A 15,634-nucleotide genomic window follows, 5' to 3' on the forward strand; every position below is an offset into this window, starting at 1 on the left:
TATCTTTGTTGAAAGCAAAGCGATGAAAAACATGAAGAAGAAATGTTTGGCTGAAACAACAACCAAGACGTGTGTTTTGGCCTTGTAGATGTCCCATGGCTAACTATATGTGGAGTTGTTGTTCCTGCTACAGTCCAATTAGAACCGAGCATATAGTCAAAGCAGAGAGGGCCCTTATGGCCGCAATCTTGATTTCATTTTCGAACGCTTCATTTTCACCCTAACCTCATTCAGACGCAAAGGATTAGCAGTTCGAAGCCTACGGGCAATTACCTTCCAACCAACGTGAGTGTTCAAAATTCGACGCAGGCTCCGTTTACGCAACGGCCCAGTACAATGAAATCGCAAAACACGACGTCACTGGAAGATAGCCCATGGTTCGTGTCGCATTCGATCCATTGCTTTCGCCCGGGATCCGAATTTTGTGCTACAGAAAAAAATTATATAATAAGAATTCTGCTGCTGTGTCTATTTCAAAACTACTGATTAGTGGTGTTTTGCAATTTTTTTGCAGATAGCGAGGTCCGAATTCTAACTTTCGCTAGAAAACTTGATTCTAACGCAATTTTGAGCTTTGATGCTCAGGCGCAATGCCCAAAGTTACTCGACTTGGACGAGAATTAATAAATTAAAAAATTTAAACAAAAATTGTACCCTTGATTCTTGAGAGATTTCGGCTTTTATTTGATTCCGGGCGATTGCAAACCTTCCCTATACATATCGTGGTTATTTTGTTTGTTAAAAATGTTATGTTTCTTATTTTCCTCCCCATTCACCCATTCCACCCCTGGTTTCCGTTAAAAACATTTCTCAACCCCTTCGTTAAAAACATATCTCCACCCCTTCGTCAAAAACATATCCCCACCCCTTCGTTAAAAACATATCTCCACCCCTTTTCTACCCCTTTAAACACCCCCAAAGAACCAGCATGAAAGGCCGGGTCGTCCTAGGTCGGATGGGAACCTTTACAACAAACCAGTTCCCAATCTATCCAGTCCGGTTCAGCTAGAGAAATACGATTGGTATATTTTTATGTCAAGTCTGGTGCAGCGGTGGTGCACTTATTAACCCTGTAATGGCTCTTATCACAGAATAATAAAACAAAACACAAAACTGCTTGGCTGACTAACTCCCGTAGCCGTAGTGCATGATGTGGTGGATATTATAATGGGCAAAGTATAAAGTATCTGTACATGTGAAGTTATTTAATGCTTAAGTGCTATTATCATTAACAGAAATGAAGCTTATTAGGGCAATTTAAACTTGTTTTTTACAGAATGTTAACCGCATTGGTGTGTAACGCTTTTTTATAGCTCAAGTCAGCGCCAGGCATCTGATTTAGGCTGCCTTTGGGGTCATGAAGTCAAAATTCGTTTTGCCACATTATATACATTCCCTAACGCTTACTCCACAACCCATTAACCCCACACTTAACCCAACCCACAAACCTTGCCTGTTATTAACACCAAAACCGCACCCCTTTGTTATCAAGTGCATGTGTCGTAAAAATATCATGCAAAGTAGTGCTTGGGTGTCATGCTATGCCATATATTATGCACAAACTGTTAAGTATATCACTTTGCCAATTTGGCTAAAACATGTACTGATTAGTTTAAACGGTTAAAAAAGTAAAAATGTTTAGCTTTATTTGTGTTAAAACATATGTGATCGTAAATCCGCAATGCACAAATTTAGGTTTTAACGTATCTTATTTCAACGCTAACCAGGTATGCTGGTACCATGGACCGTGGAGGTGCTGAAAACCTTTTAGCCGGCAAACCTTCCGGCACTTTTCTGATTCGCACGAGGGACGGACACCTTGCCATCAGTTTGTGGTGAGTGGTCGATTTATTTCTTGTTACAATTCGTAATTAGTCAACTGCTTTTAATCTTGGTCGACCGTGTAGGGCAGTAAAATTTATCTGGTGTTTTTATTGTGTCTATCGGACACCTTTCGATCAACTTGTGGTGGGGTGATTTATTTCGTGCGCCAATGCGTCGACTGCTTGTAATATCTCTTTAAACCTGTGTCTGGCTGCTTGCTCGACCGTGTAATGTAGCGCAGTAAATTGTATTTACCAGACGGCGTTTTTATTGTGTTTATAGTACGGCCTTGCTCTCGGATAGCACCCAAAAAATTGCCACTATTATCTATAAGCATAAATGTATAAATATACCAACAGTTTTTGTGAATCAATAAAGTACAATACAAATAACGAAATTGGAACTGTTCAAATTAAATTTCACAAGTTTCTTTGAGAAACTTTTAAAATTGTCGAGCTGGTGAAATTCGTTTTGGGTCAGTTTTACCAAAATAAAATTGCTTGCTGGACAGTTTAATATAATATAAAATTTGGAATTTTTTTCTAAGCTACCAATCGGACATGAAGCACATCAAAATCAACCAGACCCCGGACAACATGTATTACGTGGCCGAGTGCCGAAACTTTCGTTCCGTTCAGGTACCTACATCTTATCAAGTAATTTGGAAACTACAACTTAATATATCGGTTTCTAAACGCGATAGTTGGCAAGACTCTTGCGCTTTTTAAACGAAATGAATAATTTTACTGTAAAAATTTTAGTTAGGTTTTCAAAACTTGAAAACAAAAAATATTTGTACTTCATATAACGTAAGTTTTTTGTCGTTTTTATATTTTTTAAATGTGAAATTAATTACAATCCCGAAGAAACATAATTTTTATTTCAATATGTAGCGTTTTGCCTTTAAAAATTGACACCGTTGTTCCTTTGGGGTGAACACAAACGTGTTACATAACGTATTACCCAAAACTTTGGCAATAAACCTTTAAGAAAACTGTTTTAGTTTGGGAAAAAAAGTTTTAGTTTTGAAAAAAGTTTAAAAATTTAGCTGTAAAAAAATATTTGTTTTTAAATAAGGTCGACTTCACTTCAACGTATTGCGTATACACATAGGGCAACAAAAAATAACAACGACCAATTCATCCTAAATACCAATTACTACACACACAGGACCTGGTCAAGTATTATCAAGAAAACACGATGAGCACCTCATTTCTCGGTCTCGAAACCAACCTGAAGGTTCCCTACCGTGACAAGAACTTTTTCCCCGACCACGGCAAGACCACGCCGTCCCGGACCTCGCAAGGGGGCTTTCCCCAGCAGGGCGCCGCTGGCCACGCCGGCCACCCCAGCCACCCGACCGACATGAATTACCGGGGAAGCCCCATCCACGTGATTTCGAACGGCGTGCGGAGGATTAGCATTGGTGAGACGTCGTTTTAATTTGGCGGCCATTTTTGGGCTGTTGTAGTTTTGTTATAATGTTTAAAAAGGTTTTGGTTAAGAGACAGACGAAACCAGCATAGGGATAATCGTGTTTTACATACTCCACAGTACAGTTATTGTATCCGGGTCCCTCTCCCAATCGTGCGTTTCGAAACTCCAATACGTTTAATTATATGGGCATTACGAGTCTCGTTTGGTCTTGTGTTTAAGGAAACCGTATATATGTTCCCCCCTGTCTTTTATGTTTGACGATGTTGCAAACGACGCACGACGCGACAAGTACCTTCGATGTAATACCAAAATGACTCCATTGCAGTGAATAGATAACAAAATTATAAAATCCAAACGTGCTATTTACTGTTGGGGATGAACTCGTTTTGTCAGGGATTTTTGGAGCCATAAAGATCCGCGTTGTCACACAATTTTAACATGACTTTTTGTTTATACATTAACTTTTTAATGTATAAAAAACGTTGCGTCTGATCGAAAACCATGTATATAAACTGTTGCTACCAGCCATGGTAATATAAATCAAAAACAGCTCCTCTGGTAATTGTAATTGTTAACCAACGTTTCGGCAACCTATACAAGCCGCCTTCGTCAGGGTAAATGACACTGAACGCTCGTACAATAAATGGAAAGCAAAAAAAGGAAAAAAAAACAGAAATAAACGCGAGCAACGAAACGATAAGAAAATAATTAGCGACTGCCTCTAGTCCTTCAGCAGGTGCTTGTAGCATGCAGAAAGCATCACGTCAGTTTTGACGTGCATGATGTTACCCTTCTTATGGATGTTCCACGATTCCAAAAATATTCTTTTTCCTGTAATCGAAAACTATGTTTGTCTGAATGGCACAAATAAACTTGTTAATGGATCTGCACCGATACCGGAAAATTATCGGACGAGTACTACTTGGCATCGGGTATTGTCTCCCGTCCCAAAATATCGACCACTCGCTGGACAACTACATAATTTTAGCTGTTTATTCAACAGAATAGGGCAATAGGCTGCTGTTTGTAATCTAATTTGTAAATTAATTCGGTGTTCTAATTTAAGTTCTTTTACTGATCTAGCAAAATGCTAACTGGCAGAACTGCAGATAAACCTATATAATTAATTGAGCAATCTAAAAAGTCGCACCAAACCATACCAAAAAAGACTTTATCTAATTTAAACCAAAAGCGAGTTGTCCAAACCTGACCCCATATTCCCAAACAGAAAGGGATTCTGTATTCGTAGTTTATACCGACAGCTAGTAGCAAGTACGAATACTACCACTTGGGCATCGGGTATCGTTCTTGTCGGCCATCCCTAATCCCAAAGCGTATCTGACGACACAAAGCGATACTGTTTATCCATTTTAATCCTAAACAAACAGTTCGTCTTTATCTGTTATAATTACATAAACCACAGTAACAAGTACAACTTACCTGGAACGAATAAAACAACAATGTTATATAAATGTATATATATAAATAAGAATGATAAACATATTAGCATTGTAAGCAACTGCAACTGAAAGACTAACAAGCTGCTTGAAGTACAAACACAAAGCGAAGGACAAACCAAGAATAAAATCACATGAGCCCAACACATGAAATAAACCACATCAGAGATAAGAAAACATAGAACACTTAAACAATTGAAATAACTTAACAGATACAATGAAATAAAAAATCGCTCTTTTTTTTCCCAGCTTCTACCGACGGACGAGCGCACGACTTCATCAGCCACGGTCGAGTCCTGTACGACTTTCAACCACGCAGCTCCCAGGAAATACCCCTACGAGAGGGGGAGATCGTCAACGTCATCAACAAGGCCGGCGGTGCGCACGGATGGTGGAAGGGCGAGCTCGGCGGCATGGTGAGTGACGTCATAACTGAATGACGTGGTCGCTTTTTTGTGTTTTGGTCGTTGACGACTTGGTCGACGAAATATCTAGCGACGATTTCTTACAAGCACAGTTTCTTTTTTTTTTCAATTCGTTAGTTATGCTTTAATTCAGGGGTTCTTAACCTTTCTAGGTTCGTGGCCCACTTTTGCTTTAAAAACACTCCGTGGTTCGTTTAAAGTTCTGCTTAAATAGGTTATAATCAACTGAAATGTGTAAGAAAACAAGAATAACTTCAAAATGTCAAAGAAGAAGAACATTTTATAATAACCCACACATAACGCAACGGTTAATGCGAACTTTGATAAGTTGAGAATGTACTGTAAAATGAACTGAAAAATTAAACGAATAAATAAAATTTTCACCAACTTTACAATTTCCCAAAGCTCTTTGGCCCACTTTAAAATGCTTCTGTGCCCACCGGTTAAAAGACACCATGCTTTAATTCTATAAGAATCATTGGATTTGATTATTTAAGGATCCAATTTTTGGCAACTTTATTCCTAATAAATGACTCTTCGGTATCAGCTTGCTTTCTATTTTTTATAAGGTTGTAGAAAATTTAAATTGCCCTCAAAATCTCAAACGAATTGTTTAAATCGAGACATAATGTATTCAATGTCATTCAAATATTTTCAAAAACTGATATTTTTGTTGCATTTATAAAACGAACATCTTTCTAATCAAGTAAATAATCCGCTGCGTTTATTTGCCCGCTATCTATTGAAACACTGCCTTGTAATTTATTCTTAAACCAGTTAGGTTATATACTGTTTAAGTGTCATAGATTTGTTCGAAATTTAACACAACATTACTTTTATTCTTGCCTAACAGCTATTTTGTCAGGCGTATCAATGTTAAAACACAATTACACCGTCGTTGGCCTTGTTTGCTTTGCTGGGTTTCGAAACAGCGATCCTCGGAACTGGGCGTTGCTCTCTTGTCAACATATGCATTTTCAACCGTTTTGCCGCTTTCAGGTCGGGTACTTTCCCGCCAGCTTTATCAACGAGCTGGATTAGGGGCGGCATAAAAGAGATGACACGTCACGACGATTCGAGTGTGACGTAACAACGGCCTGCCTGTTCTTCACGAGAAATCTACTCCTTTCTTGCCATCGCATCTTTTTCGTGACCGAGGCTATCCATTCTCCCTCAATGGTGGATTTCCCGGTTACCGTGTTGGTTTATGTCATTTTTACCCTTCAACAGGGATATATGCAGACGCGTGCATTGCAGCGGAAAATCCGTTTCCGCACCTTTAAAAGCCGTCGTCCTTTTCCATTGTGACGTAAAATCACGCCATTTTTCGGCGTTTTTTTTCTTTCTTGCAATATGCTTTATCATACAGCTCCCGTTTCTAGCAATGTACTGCCGAGCAGCGGCCTGAAACGTGGATTAAGGACTGCAAAATTTAGGGTGAACTATTTTTCAAACTATATCCCACATTACAAGCAAATATATTTGCCGGGAGGTATTTATTATTTTATGTTTAGCCTGAAATCCACTGGTTTCTTTTGATGGTTCATCCGTGGGTTAATGCTGTCATTGGAAGTCATGCAAATAATGATCGTCGAAATTTTTCTTTTTAAAACAAACTTCAGATTTGACGATTATTATACACGTTTACACCTGGCGAATTTGTAAATGAAAACGTTTGTTTTTTGTTTTCCGCACACAGCGAAACTTCAATTCAAAATCGCACCGCTTTTACAACGCTTTTAGTTATTTGATTAACCAAAAAGTTCTTTTTTGGATATTGCATTAACACACCGAAGGAAAAGCAAAAATTGCGTCAAATTATTGAATTTGACTCGATTACAAACTAATTCAAACCGCGTCCCTTATAAAATGTCACGTTTTTTTGGCAATAGTATCGTGTTTTTTCATTTTTGTCGCCTTTTTTCCAGTCATGATAATCAAGTGTGTCCATCATCGAACAGCAAATATACAGGTTCGTGTTTTTCACTCCTTTTCTACTTTCCAAGCGCCTAACTTGTATTTTTGTGAATAACACGGATTTGGCATTTTACCGCTGTAACTCGTCGTAACGTTATTTAATCATTTTTACATTTTTTTGACTTGGTATCATGGTTCAACTTTTCCGTTTTGTCGCCTTGTGTTAATTAATCCAGAAAAGATTATCTTTAGCTGAAATGCCGATGTCGACTGTTGATTTCACTCGAGAATTTTTTTCGTTTTTAATACGTCAAAACAAAGCGTTTCGCTTTTCATGGCTCCAGCCATCCCGTTAAACGGATTTTTTATCACATCGAATTTACTTGGTCTTTTAAAACTTTAATCGTGCAGATGGAGAGATATAACAATCTAAAAATGATAAAAGTATTTGTTTCACGAATTTAACGAGTAAATTTAGCGAGTAAAAGCCGTTTCGTGTCATTTGAAGCATGCCAGAGTTGAAAGGCGGTAAATCGTCACCACAGATTCGGGTATTTGTTCCTTAATTTGTTTCGCAGTTTTTATTAACTTTCTCCTTTTATATTTTTTTCTAATGAGCGATTTTGGAGCCATTGATCCTGTTACCACTTAATCATTTTTTAAACGATCTTCGAATCCTTGCTAAACGAGTCTCTCAAAAAAAGAAAATATGGCGTTGTTCTTCACGATATTTCACTCACACTAACACCCAGTTGTTCAAAAGTTGCGTTTTCTTTCCTACCGGCTGCTCGCATTTTGCTACGTCATCGACACTTTTCAGTATCTTTCATATACAACACATCAACTTCCATTCGAAAGCCACAAAACCATCGCTTTCGCCTTCACCTTCACCTAAACACACGTGCTGATTTTAACCGTTTAAATGCGTTTTAAGTCATAACCGTTTGCTATTGTACTATCGTCACTGGCATTTTTTTAGCTGAGTTTTAAAATGATTTGCTGTATTCAAGTATTAATAGAAGTTACACAAAGTATTCTTGGATGGTTTTAAACGCTGCGCTGATTGCTTGTCTACCAATTAATCTAACGCAATAACAAAAACGCATTCTAAGTTCACCAATTAAGCGTTATTTTATTTGTAATAACTAACCCCCGAGATTATACTGTTTTTCTTTCGGTTTTAGACGAATTTGTAGCATTTTGGTTGGTAAAACAACGTGTTTTGACATTCTTAGGCTGGTTGAATTTCGACATTTGTGTGTTTTAACATTTTTTCACGTTTTTACGTAACACCGTTAACATATTAGGCGCAATGAAGGACCAAGATTATTTCACCAATACTTCTTTTTTTTCACTTTATCCCGCAATTAAATAATCCGTTGTTTTTATTGTCATCTGCTAAAAGACTTGGACCAAAATATCAGATTTGTTCAACCGCGCGTCGTATCGATGCCACATTAACTTATCGTGGGGCTAACTCCATGGCAAAGCCATAGACTCAAAATTATTTTATGTCCGGCAATGTATTTCTGCCTAGCGAAAGAACCCTAAAAACGGCAAGGCTATAGCGTAGCCGTGGTTTCGCTATTTCGGCCAAGTTTCAACGCGTCTGTTGTGCAATATTTTCTTGTGCCGCCATTTTATCGTCATTGTTGCCTTTGCTTTCTATACACGCAAGCTGGCCAGCATTGATGGCCGCTTCGAAAACGGCCCGCACCCTTTTTTCAAAGAAGATGGTGCCGGCCGATTTTCTAGCGGCCACGCATACAGGCCGGCACGTGTTTCAACCCTCGTACTTCGTTTTGTTTGTTTGTTTCACACACTATTTACTGGCTCCTTCCGTATTACAGTAGACTCTTTTGATTGCGAAACAAAAAGCTTCGAAAGGCGACATATACAGGGTGAGCTGTACGAAAGGCAAATGGCGGCCAAATGTTTGGACGACTGCTATTGTAGCCTGGTGTCAATAATTGCCAGTCTCGTTATCTCTGGTGTTAGATTAGGCTTTAGCCTCTGCCCTAAAAAAACTGCCCTACACTCATTTCAACGAACAGTTACGCACATGCAGAGAGAACCTGTTTATCATAGTAGAATAGTAGGCCCATAAAAAAACCTATTCTTCAATTTATCTACCACACAAAAAGAAGACCTTTACTAAGGGAACTAAACACACAAATATTAATTGGATAATTGGGAAGTTCAGTTAGAAGTTAAAGGTTAAATATTTTTGGCATGTCTGTGATTGTTAAAATAAAGTTAACGAAAGGAGCATCTCGTGAACTAAACACAAAAAAATTAATTTGATAATTGGGAAGTTCAGTTAAATGTTACAGGTAAAATAATTTTGGCAAGTGTCTGATTTTAAAAATAAAGTTAACATAAAGGGACACCAGCTGGTCCATCGTTTTACCAATTGGTGTCAGAAAAGAGCTGTTTTTTTAGCTTTCAGGTTGAAAACGCGATGAACAAAAGTTTTCCTGTTCCCTGAAATAAATTGCGTTAGTATATTTGATATAAACAAACGTTCAACTTAGAAAAATACGTGACGCCCTGTCCTTCAGTATTCGCACAATACTTGAAATATTTCGATATTTGCATTTACCAAGATGATTTAGTCGAAGAGATTGTGAGGTTCATTGACCCCAAAAGTAACCGCAATAACATACAGTGTGTTCAAAAAATGTAATTTATTTACGACCGTTAAATAAGTCTACTATAACGACGGCGTATATTACGCTAAAAAGATTTCTTTAAAAAGTTGCAAGTAGGCCTATATGGGTAAAATGTACAAACTCTTGCCCCACCCCTGTTCGATATTTGTTGGTATCGGTGAATATTCGAAACCAAATTATTATAGTTAGTTTACGAGAAAGTAAATTATGGTTTACGATTAAAACGGGAAGAGTCTATTTGCCCGGCAACCCGCAAAATTCAATTACGACGTATTGCTAAAGCCATTTACAGTAGCCTACTCCGAATTTCGCACTATTGCAAAATGGCTTTAGCAATAAATAGAATTGCAATTTTGCAGATCCTTGTACAGTAGTGCGAAGTTCGGTAAACGGGCGAGCCGGGCAAATAGCTTCTTCCATTAAAATGACCTTTCAATTTTTAGCGCGCTTTTGTTAATTTGACCTCAGTAAGGACGACATTGAAATCAGATGGGTCGGGCGAAAACATAATTGAAGTATCGAAAATTTCCAATCAGCCCTGTAACTGTAGAGCTGAACTTGAATTGCTAGCCTTCTCGGGTTTTCAAATCCGTTCGGTCGCATCGTTTTTTGTCTGAACAAATTGCCAATTAAGAAACACGTGTCACGCCTGTAATATGAAACCGCAGGACGCCACTTAATCACGGGTTAACTATTGGTAAGGCCGTAACTGACCGATAAATGATCTCTCGTCGTGTTTGTAACGTCAGCAACATGGATAACGGGTATTTGTAATTTTTTATGGTAAAAAGCATTGAATATTGCAATTTAGTTGGCTCCTGTTAAGGTTACTTTAACTCTGCATTTAGTAGTGATGTTAATAAGTCATTTGCAAAATACCTCAAGTACAATTTAAGTTAGTTGCAAAAAGTAGCAGGTTCAGTCCAAATCAATGTCATGAAATCATAAAACTAAAATTGATAAAAAAAGGAAAACGTAGATAGCAAACTGTACGTGCAAAATGAAGGTAAACTACCCATGTCAAAATGATTGTTTTTATTTGATGAAGACACCTAATTGAATGTAAATCATTTCACCATTCCCTTTGTGTCCAAATAAAGTCATTTAAAAATAATAACTAGTGTGTATTTTAGTCATTACAACACTGACCATTAGAAAGAGTTTTCACTTAGCCTATACACATCTACGCGCAACATATTTATTTCCAATGGGCTATATAAATAAAACAAAACATAATCCTTTCAACATCTGTTTTTAGTAGTTGTTGCAATAGGGCTACATTCTTAAATAGAGTTTTTGGTGCAATGCGTTGTTGGGTCAAACGGAGGTATTGCTAGCTGCTAGCTGCTAGCTTCTATCAGTTAAAAACCGCAGCGACAAGCTAATAACCGGCTAGCATCGGTCCAACCCAAATACAAAGTAGCCGTCTGCCAGTAGTCCTAACGAGAAGCCAATCATGAACCGACCAGACACACTTGGTTAATGCGACAACTTCCACTTGATTCGAAATGGCTCGCGGATCAAAAGTTCGACACGCTCGTTTCTCTTTAATGCCGCCAGTGTCGTGAGATTTAAAAGTGGAAAATCACGCGTCAATTTGACACACTTTTTTGCTGACGCTCTTGTGTGGTTTGTGGAGCGGATTAAATAATTCGTCGCGCATAGCAATTACATGTTTCGCCGAATTTTCTATAGTTTGGGCAAACGATTTACAGAAATAGGAGTTCTGCATTTTCAGATGTACGTCCTCGGCCGAGAATCGGTGAAATGGCTTTTCAACAAACAGGTTAAAGTTAAATCTGAAGCTACGTGGAACATATTGAAACAACATATTTGCAATTTATAGTCACAATACAGCTGTAATTCACTAAATAAACAATTCACAAATTTTCTTTTTAACTGTAATCAGCTGAAAAGATAGTTCACAAATTTTAAATGATTAAAATATAAAATAAAGACGTGTTGTATTGCCTTGCCGATATCCTCACTTTAAAGATCGTGGTAATCGTTTTTATAGCCGTGAGGTCCGTGGAGAATTTGTTTGTTGTGATACAGTTACACCTCGTCACTTCGGTCTAAGAAATTCCCACTTAGTTTCTCTGGTGCCTTTTGGGATCACTTTGATTGACTTCTTAGATACAAGGTACCCACAGGGCCGCGTAAAGTGATATTATATCGCTTATGAGTCAACCGGTGGGATTAAAATTCGTAACGAACGTACCAAAACGACCATTGGAAGAACGCCCGCCATTCAATCGCCATTTGGTCTTTTTTTTGCCTAAAAAGTTTTTATCACAAAATTGTACCTTTAGGGGTATAGAGATCCGCGGTGAAAAAAGTTTTAAGAACCCCTGCTATATAGCGACCAGCCGACAAACTTTCTAATTTGTATAGTAGATATGTTGGGGACTTCATTTGCTTAAAATGTTTTTATTACAAAAGTGATACAGTGTTATGAATTTTCCCTCCAACGACATTCTCTTTTTTCACTTTTCCTACACGGTTTACAACAATAACAAGTTACACCTAATAGGCCATTTTCACTCGTCCAAGAAAAATCCGCTCCCTTTAAACCAATCACCCGACGTCCAAACGACCGATCGCCGCTTCAAGAAAAGTGGCCGTCTGCCAGAAGTGGATCTCCATCGGCGTCATTTTGCGGCGCGCTTGTCGTCGGCCAAAGGTGTCCGCTTACCGAGCACGTGTTAAGTCAGCTGTTCCGGCTGACAGCGGGCAAGCCCGGTACTCCCCCACGGATACTTAACCCTCTCAGCTGTGCTCGAGGCAAGACAGAAAATGCGCAAACACCCAAAGCAATTGTGCTGCGAAAATAACGAACAAAATTAAGAGTCTTTAAGAATGTATTTATAACAAGGTGGTCATAGTTTTCTATCATTTGTGGCGCGTATATGAACTACATATGACGACTGCGTGTATAGGTGGGCGAGAAGTGTGATAAGCGTAGCGCGCAAATTGGCCTCGGCCGACGCTGGAGAGGGTTAATGCGCCGACGCAGAAGGTCAAGCCGCCGTATCGTAGCCCGGGCGCCAGCCAGTCGGCGTCGGCGGGCGAAAATCGACATCAAAGCCGACGCGAAAATCTGTTCTCCAAGGTCCCCAGCGCGATACCTCTTGCCGCCCAAACTAAGATCGGGACGAAAATCTGCGGTTCAAGACTTGGTGGTTTGCTGCTGAGGTGCCAGACTGGATTAACGCCGAGCCGGCAATTTTGCTCTTGGTTTTGATGCGGTTGCTGCTGTTTCTGTAGATGGAGCTTATAGTGCTAAGTCGAATGCTCCTGCTTAGAATTTTTTTCATGTTTTGGAGACGGTCGGGTTGGACGACTGTAAGGTCGTCAATATTTCGTTTTTAGAAACGCTTGCCTTTTGTGTGGCGATCCGAAACGGGAAGGGCCTAGTGCCGCCTGCAGTTCCATAATGTGATGCAGGCCTTTTTAAAGGATCCTGATTGTATCCAGGGGATATTGTACTAGATCGACCTAGTTACGCCGATAAATAAAGAAACTGCAATTTTTTGTTTTATTATTTTCAACTACTTTATTTTTTTAAACATTTTTAATTGTTTTAAGTGCATCATCGTTTTTTTAAATTGAAATTTATTCAAAGAAAACCGTTTAGGTAAACGTGCTGTAGCTGTTTCAGAGTTTTATTGAAAGCCAATAAATAAAGGCCTTTGTTGTCTTGCTACAGCATAAAAACGTGAAATTCGACTTGTCGTTTACAACAAGTGTACACAGCCGCGTGTGACGATCTCGCGAAATCAAGACCAACCAGGTCGCCAAACTTTCGGCGCAGCCGGCGACAAAACAATCGCACAGTCGCACATTCGAACAGTGGAGGCAACTCACAGTGCAAACATCCTCTCCCCCAAGAAAGAACAACTCCAGCCCCCCCGAAGCCGTGATTAATTACGTCGAAGCGCTCTTCGAACAACGAAAACCGCGAGAAACCCGAATCGGCGAAAAAACACCAGGGCGGACTGAAAAAAAAACGAGGCCGATTCGCGATCGCTGATTTCCCTCCTCGTTTTTCTCCGCCAAAGAGCGATGGAGGGAGCAAGCAGGAGGAGGTGACGCGCTTGTTTATCCTCCGCCGCCATAGATGGGCCGCGAAACAGGTGGCGTGTGGCGCCATCCAGCCGGGCCGCGGTCACACCAACCTGCCTATCTGTTACCGACAGCGATCGGCGGGCCTTATTTTAGCGCGCCCTTTGTTTGCCTTCGAGTGTGCGCCCGAAACTAGCGGCGGAGGCCTCGCGGTGTCATCGGCTCGCGGCCAGCGGCATTAGCCGGCTGTCAGTTGCGCCAGGCCGGCGCCCGGGCTGCGGATTTTCTTGGGCTATTTGCTGTTTTCTTTTTTTTCTGCCGTATCGATTTGTTTGCGAAACGATTAGGTTTTACGCCGCGAAGAAGACGACTTTCGTGCCGAGCGTTTAACTGGACTATACAGCTTGACGACAGTAGCAGGGGCACGTTTTCGTTCCTTTCTGTCCCTTATTCTTTTTACTGAAATCTGGCGACAATGCCTCCTACACAATAGCTCCAAACGCGGTTTCGTTTTGTCGCGTAATCCGTCCGGGGAAATAATGCGATTAAAGCACACGCTCGCGTTCGATCCGCAAAGCGGGAAAAGGGGCGAATGGGGATTAACGAGGCCGAAGTGCCTTGGACGCTTTTCAAATTATCCGCCTTCGATTTTTGGGCCGCAATCACTGGCAGGTGGGTGAATACACATGGCCGCGGTTTTCAAGGTGGTTAAATATTGTTTTTAATCTGCAAAGAGCAAATGGTATTTGCTTCAAAATGTCGAAAGGCTACTTATGCTAAACAGTCAACGTTTACAGATATCGTTAAGATATCTTCCTGGGCAAACTGGAAGTTAATAGTGACGCTTGCGTAATCTGTAAAATTATAACACGGAGAGCACTAGAAAAACATGAAAAAACAACATTGGTATTGCATTGTAAAACTTCATAAAGGCTATTGCGATGTGGTCAAGGTGGTTCAATATTGTTTTCAAGCTGTAAAGAGTCAAAGGCCTTTGCTTCGACATGTCGAAAGGCTTTTTGTGCTAAAATCGTTAAGATATCATTCTGGGCCAATTGAAAGTTATTATGGTGACGCTTGCGTAAGCAAAGACACCGTGTCGCTAGTGATCACGTTTTGGAAGTTTTAATGTCGTTTTTAAGAAATGATCTTTTCGCCAGCAAACCTTCCAAATCTTTGGGGCAACGACGATCAAGGATGACGTAACACATTGCTAATACGCAACGTCACGCATTTCGGCGGCAAGCTCGCGCACGACCGGCGCGGCATGCGAATCCACAAACAAACTCACATCAGCCACCCACAATATAAGAACGCCAGGGCCAAAGCAGACTCCGGCTCGGCTCGCGCGCTCTCCTGTGACGTGATCGCGCACACCTTGTCGACCTTTGACCCCACTGGCGCCCGACGACCTGTGCCTCTCCCTTTCCGACGACCGGCCTGCTGTATGTAGACACGGTGTATAGATATAGGTGACTGGCAGATGTAAATGCGAGAGCTTGCCGGCTTTCCGCCCGTTTCGCTCGTCACCGATTCCGTCCACCCACAACCTGCTGGTGTTGCTGCTGTTTTGTGCCTTTTAACGGCCCCCGCGCCGCCCTTGTGGCTGGTAGGGGGAAGACTGGGGGGGAGTGATTAGCCAGCGGCGGAGGAAATGCCTCCTTTGCCGGTGCCGCTGACGCCGCTGCTGCCTCCGAACTCAGGAATTCTCGGCATTTGCGCCCGGTTCGACATTCGGTATTGGAGGTTATGTCGTTATAGGCAGTTTTCGCACAAAACATGGTGGTGTATTCATTATTTTTTATTCGCGTAATACATCGTTGTGTATTTTTATAAG

General features: G+C 40.4%; 1 protein-coding gene across 3 annotated transcripts in view; it reads left to right on the top strand.

Moving 5' to 3' along the window:
* The window catches only part of LOC146132113 (guanine nucleotide exchange factor VAV2-like), a 30,655-nt gene extending 21,711 nt beyond the window's left edge, over positions 1-8,944 (top strand). For 2 of the 3 annotated variants that reach the window (XM_083396708.1, XM_083396709.1), the window contains exons 21-26: positions 235-377; positions 1,728-1,835; positions 2,372-2,462; positions 2,995-3,250; positions 4,968-5,134; positions 6,143-8,944. In XM_083396708.1, coding sequence (XP_083252834.1) covers positions 235-377; positions 1,728-1,835; positions 2,372-2,462; positions 2,995-3,250; positions 4,968-5,134; positions 6,143-6,184 — 807 coding nt within the window. In that variant the 3' untranslated portion in view covers positions 6,185-8,944. Of the gene's footprint in view, positions 1-234; positions 378-921; positions 1,023-1,727; positions 1,836-2,371; positions 2,463-2,994; positions 3,251-4,967; positions 5,135-6,142 lie in introns of all 3 variants that reach the window. The other variant, XM_083396710.1, reaches the window with a different exon arrangement.
* The last annotated feature ends 6,690 nt before the right edge of the window (positions 8,945-15,634 follow it).

Source organism: Ascidiella aspersa, chromosome 9, assembly GCF_963924565.1.
Source record: "Ascidiella aspersa chromosome 9, kaAscAspe10.2, whole genome shotgun sequence".
NCBI classification, from domain to species: Eukaryota; Metazoa; Chordata; class Ascidiacea; order Phlebobranchia; family Ascidiidae; genus Ascidiella; species Ascidiella aspersa.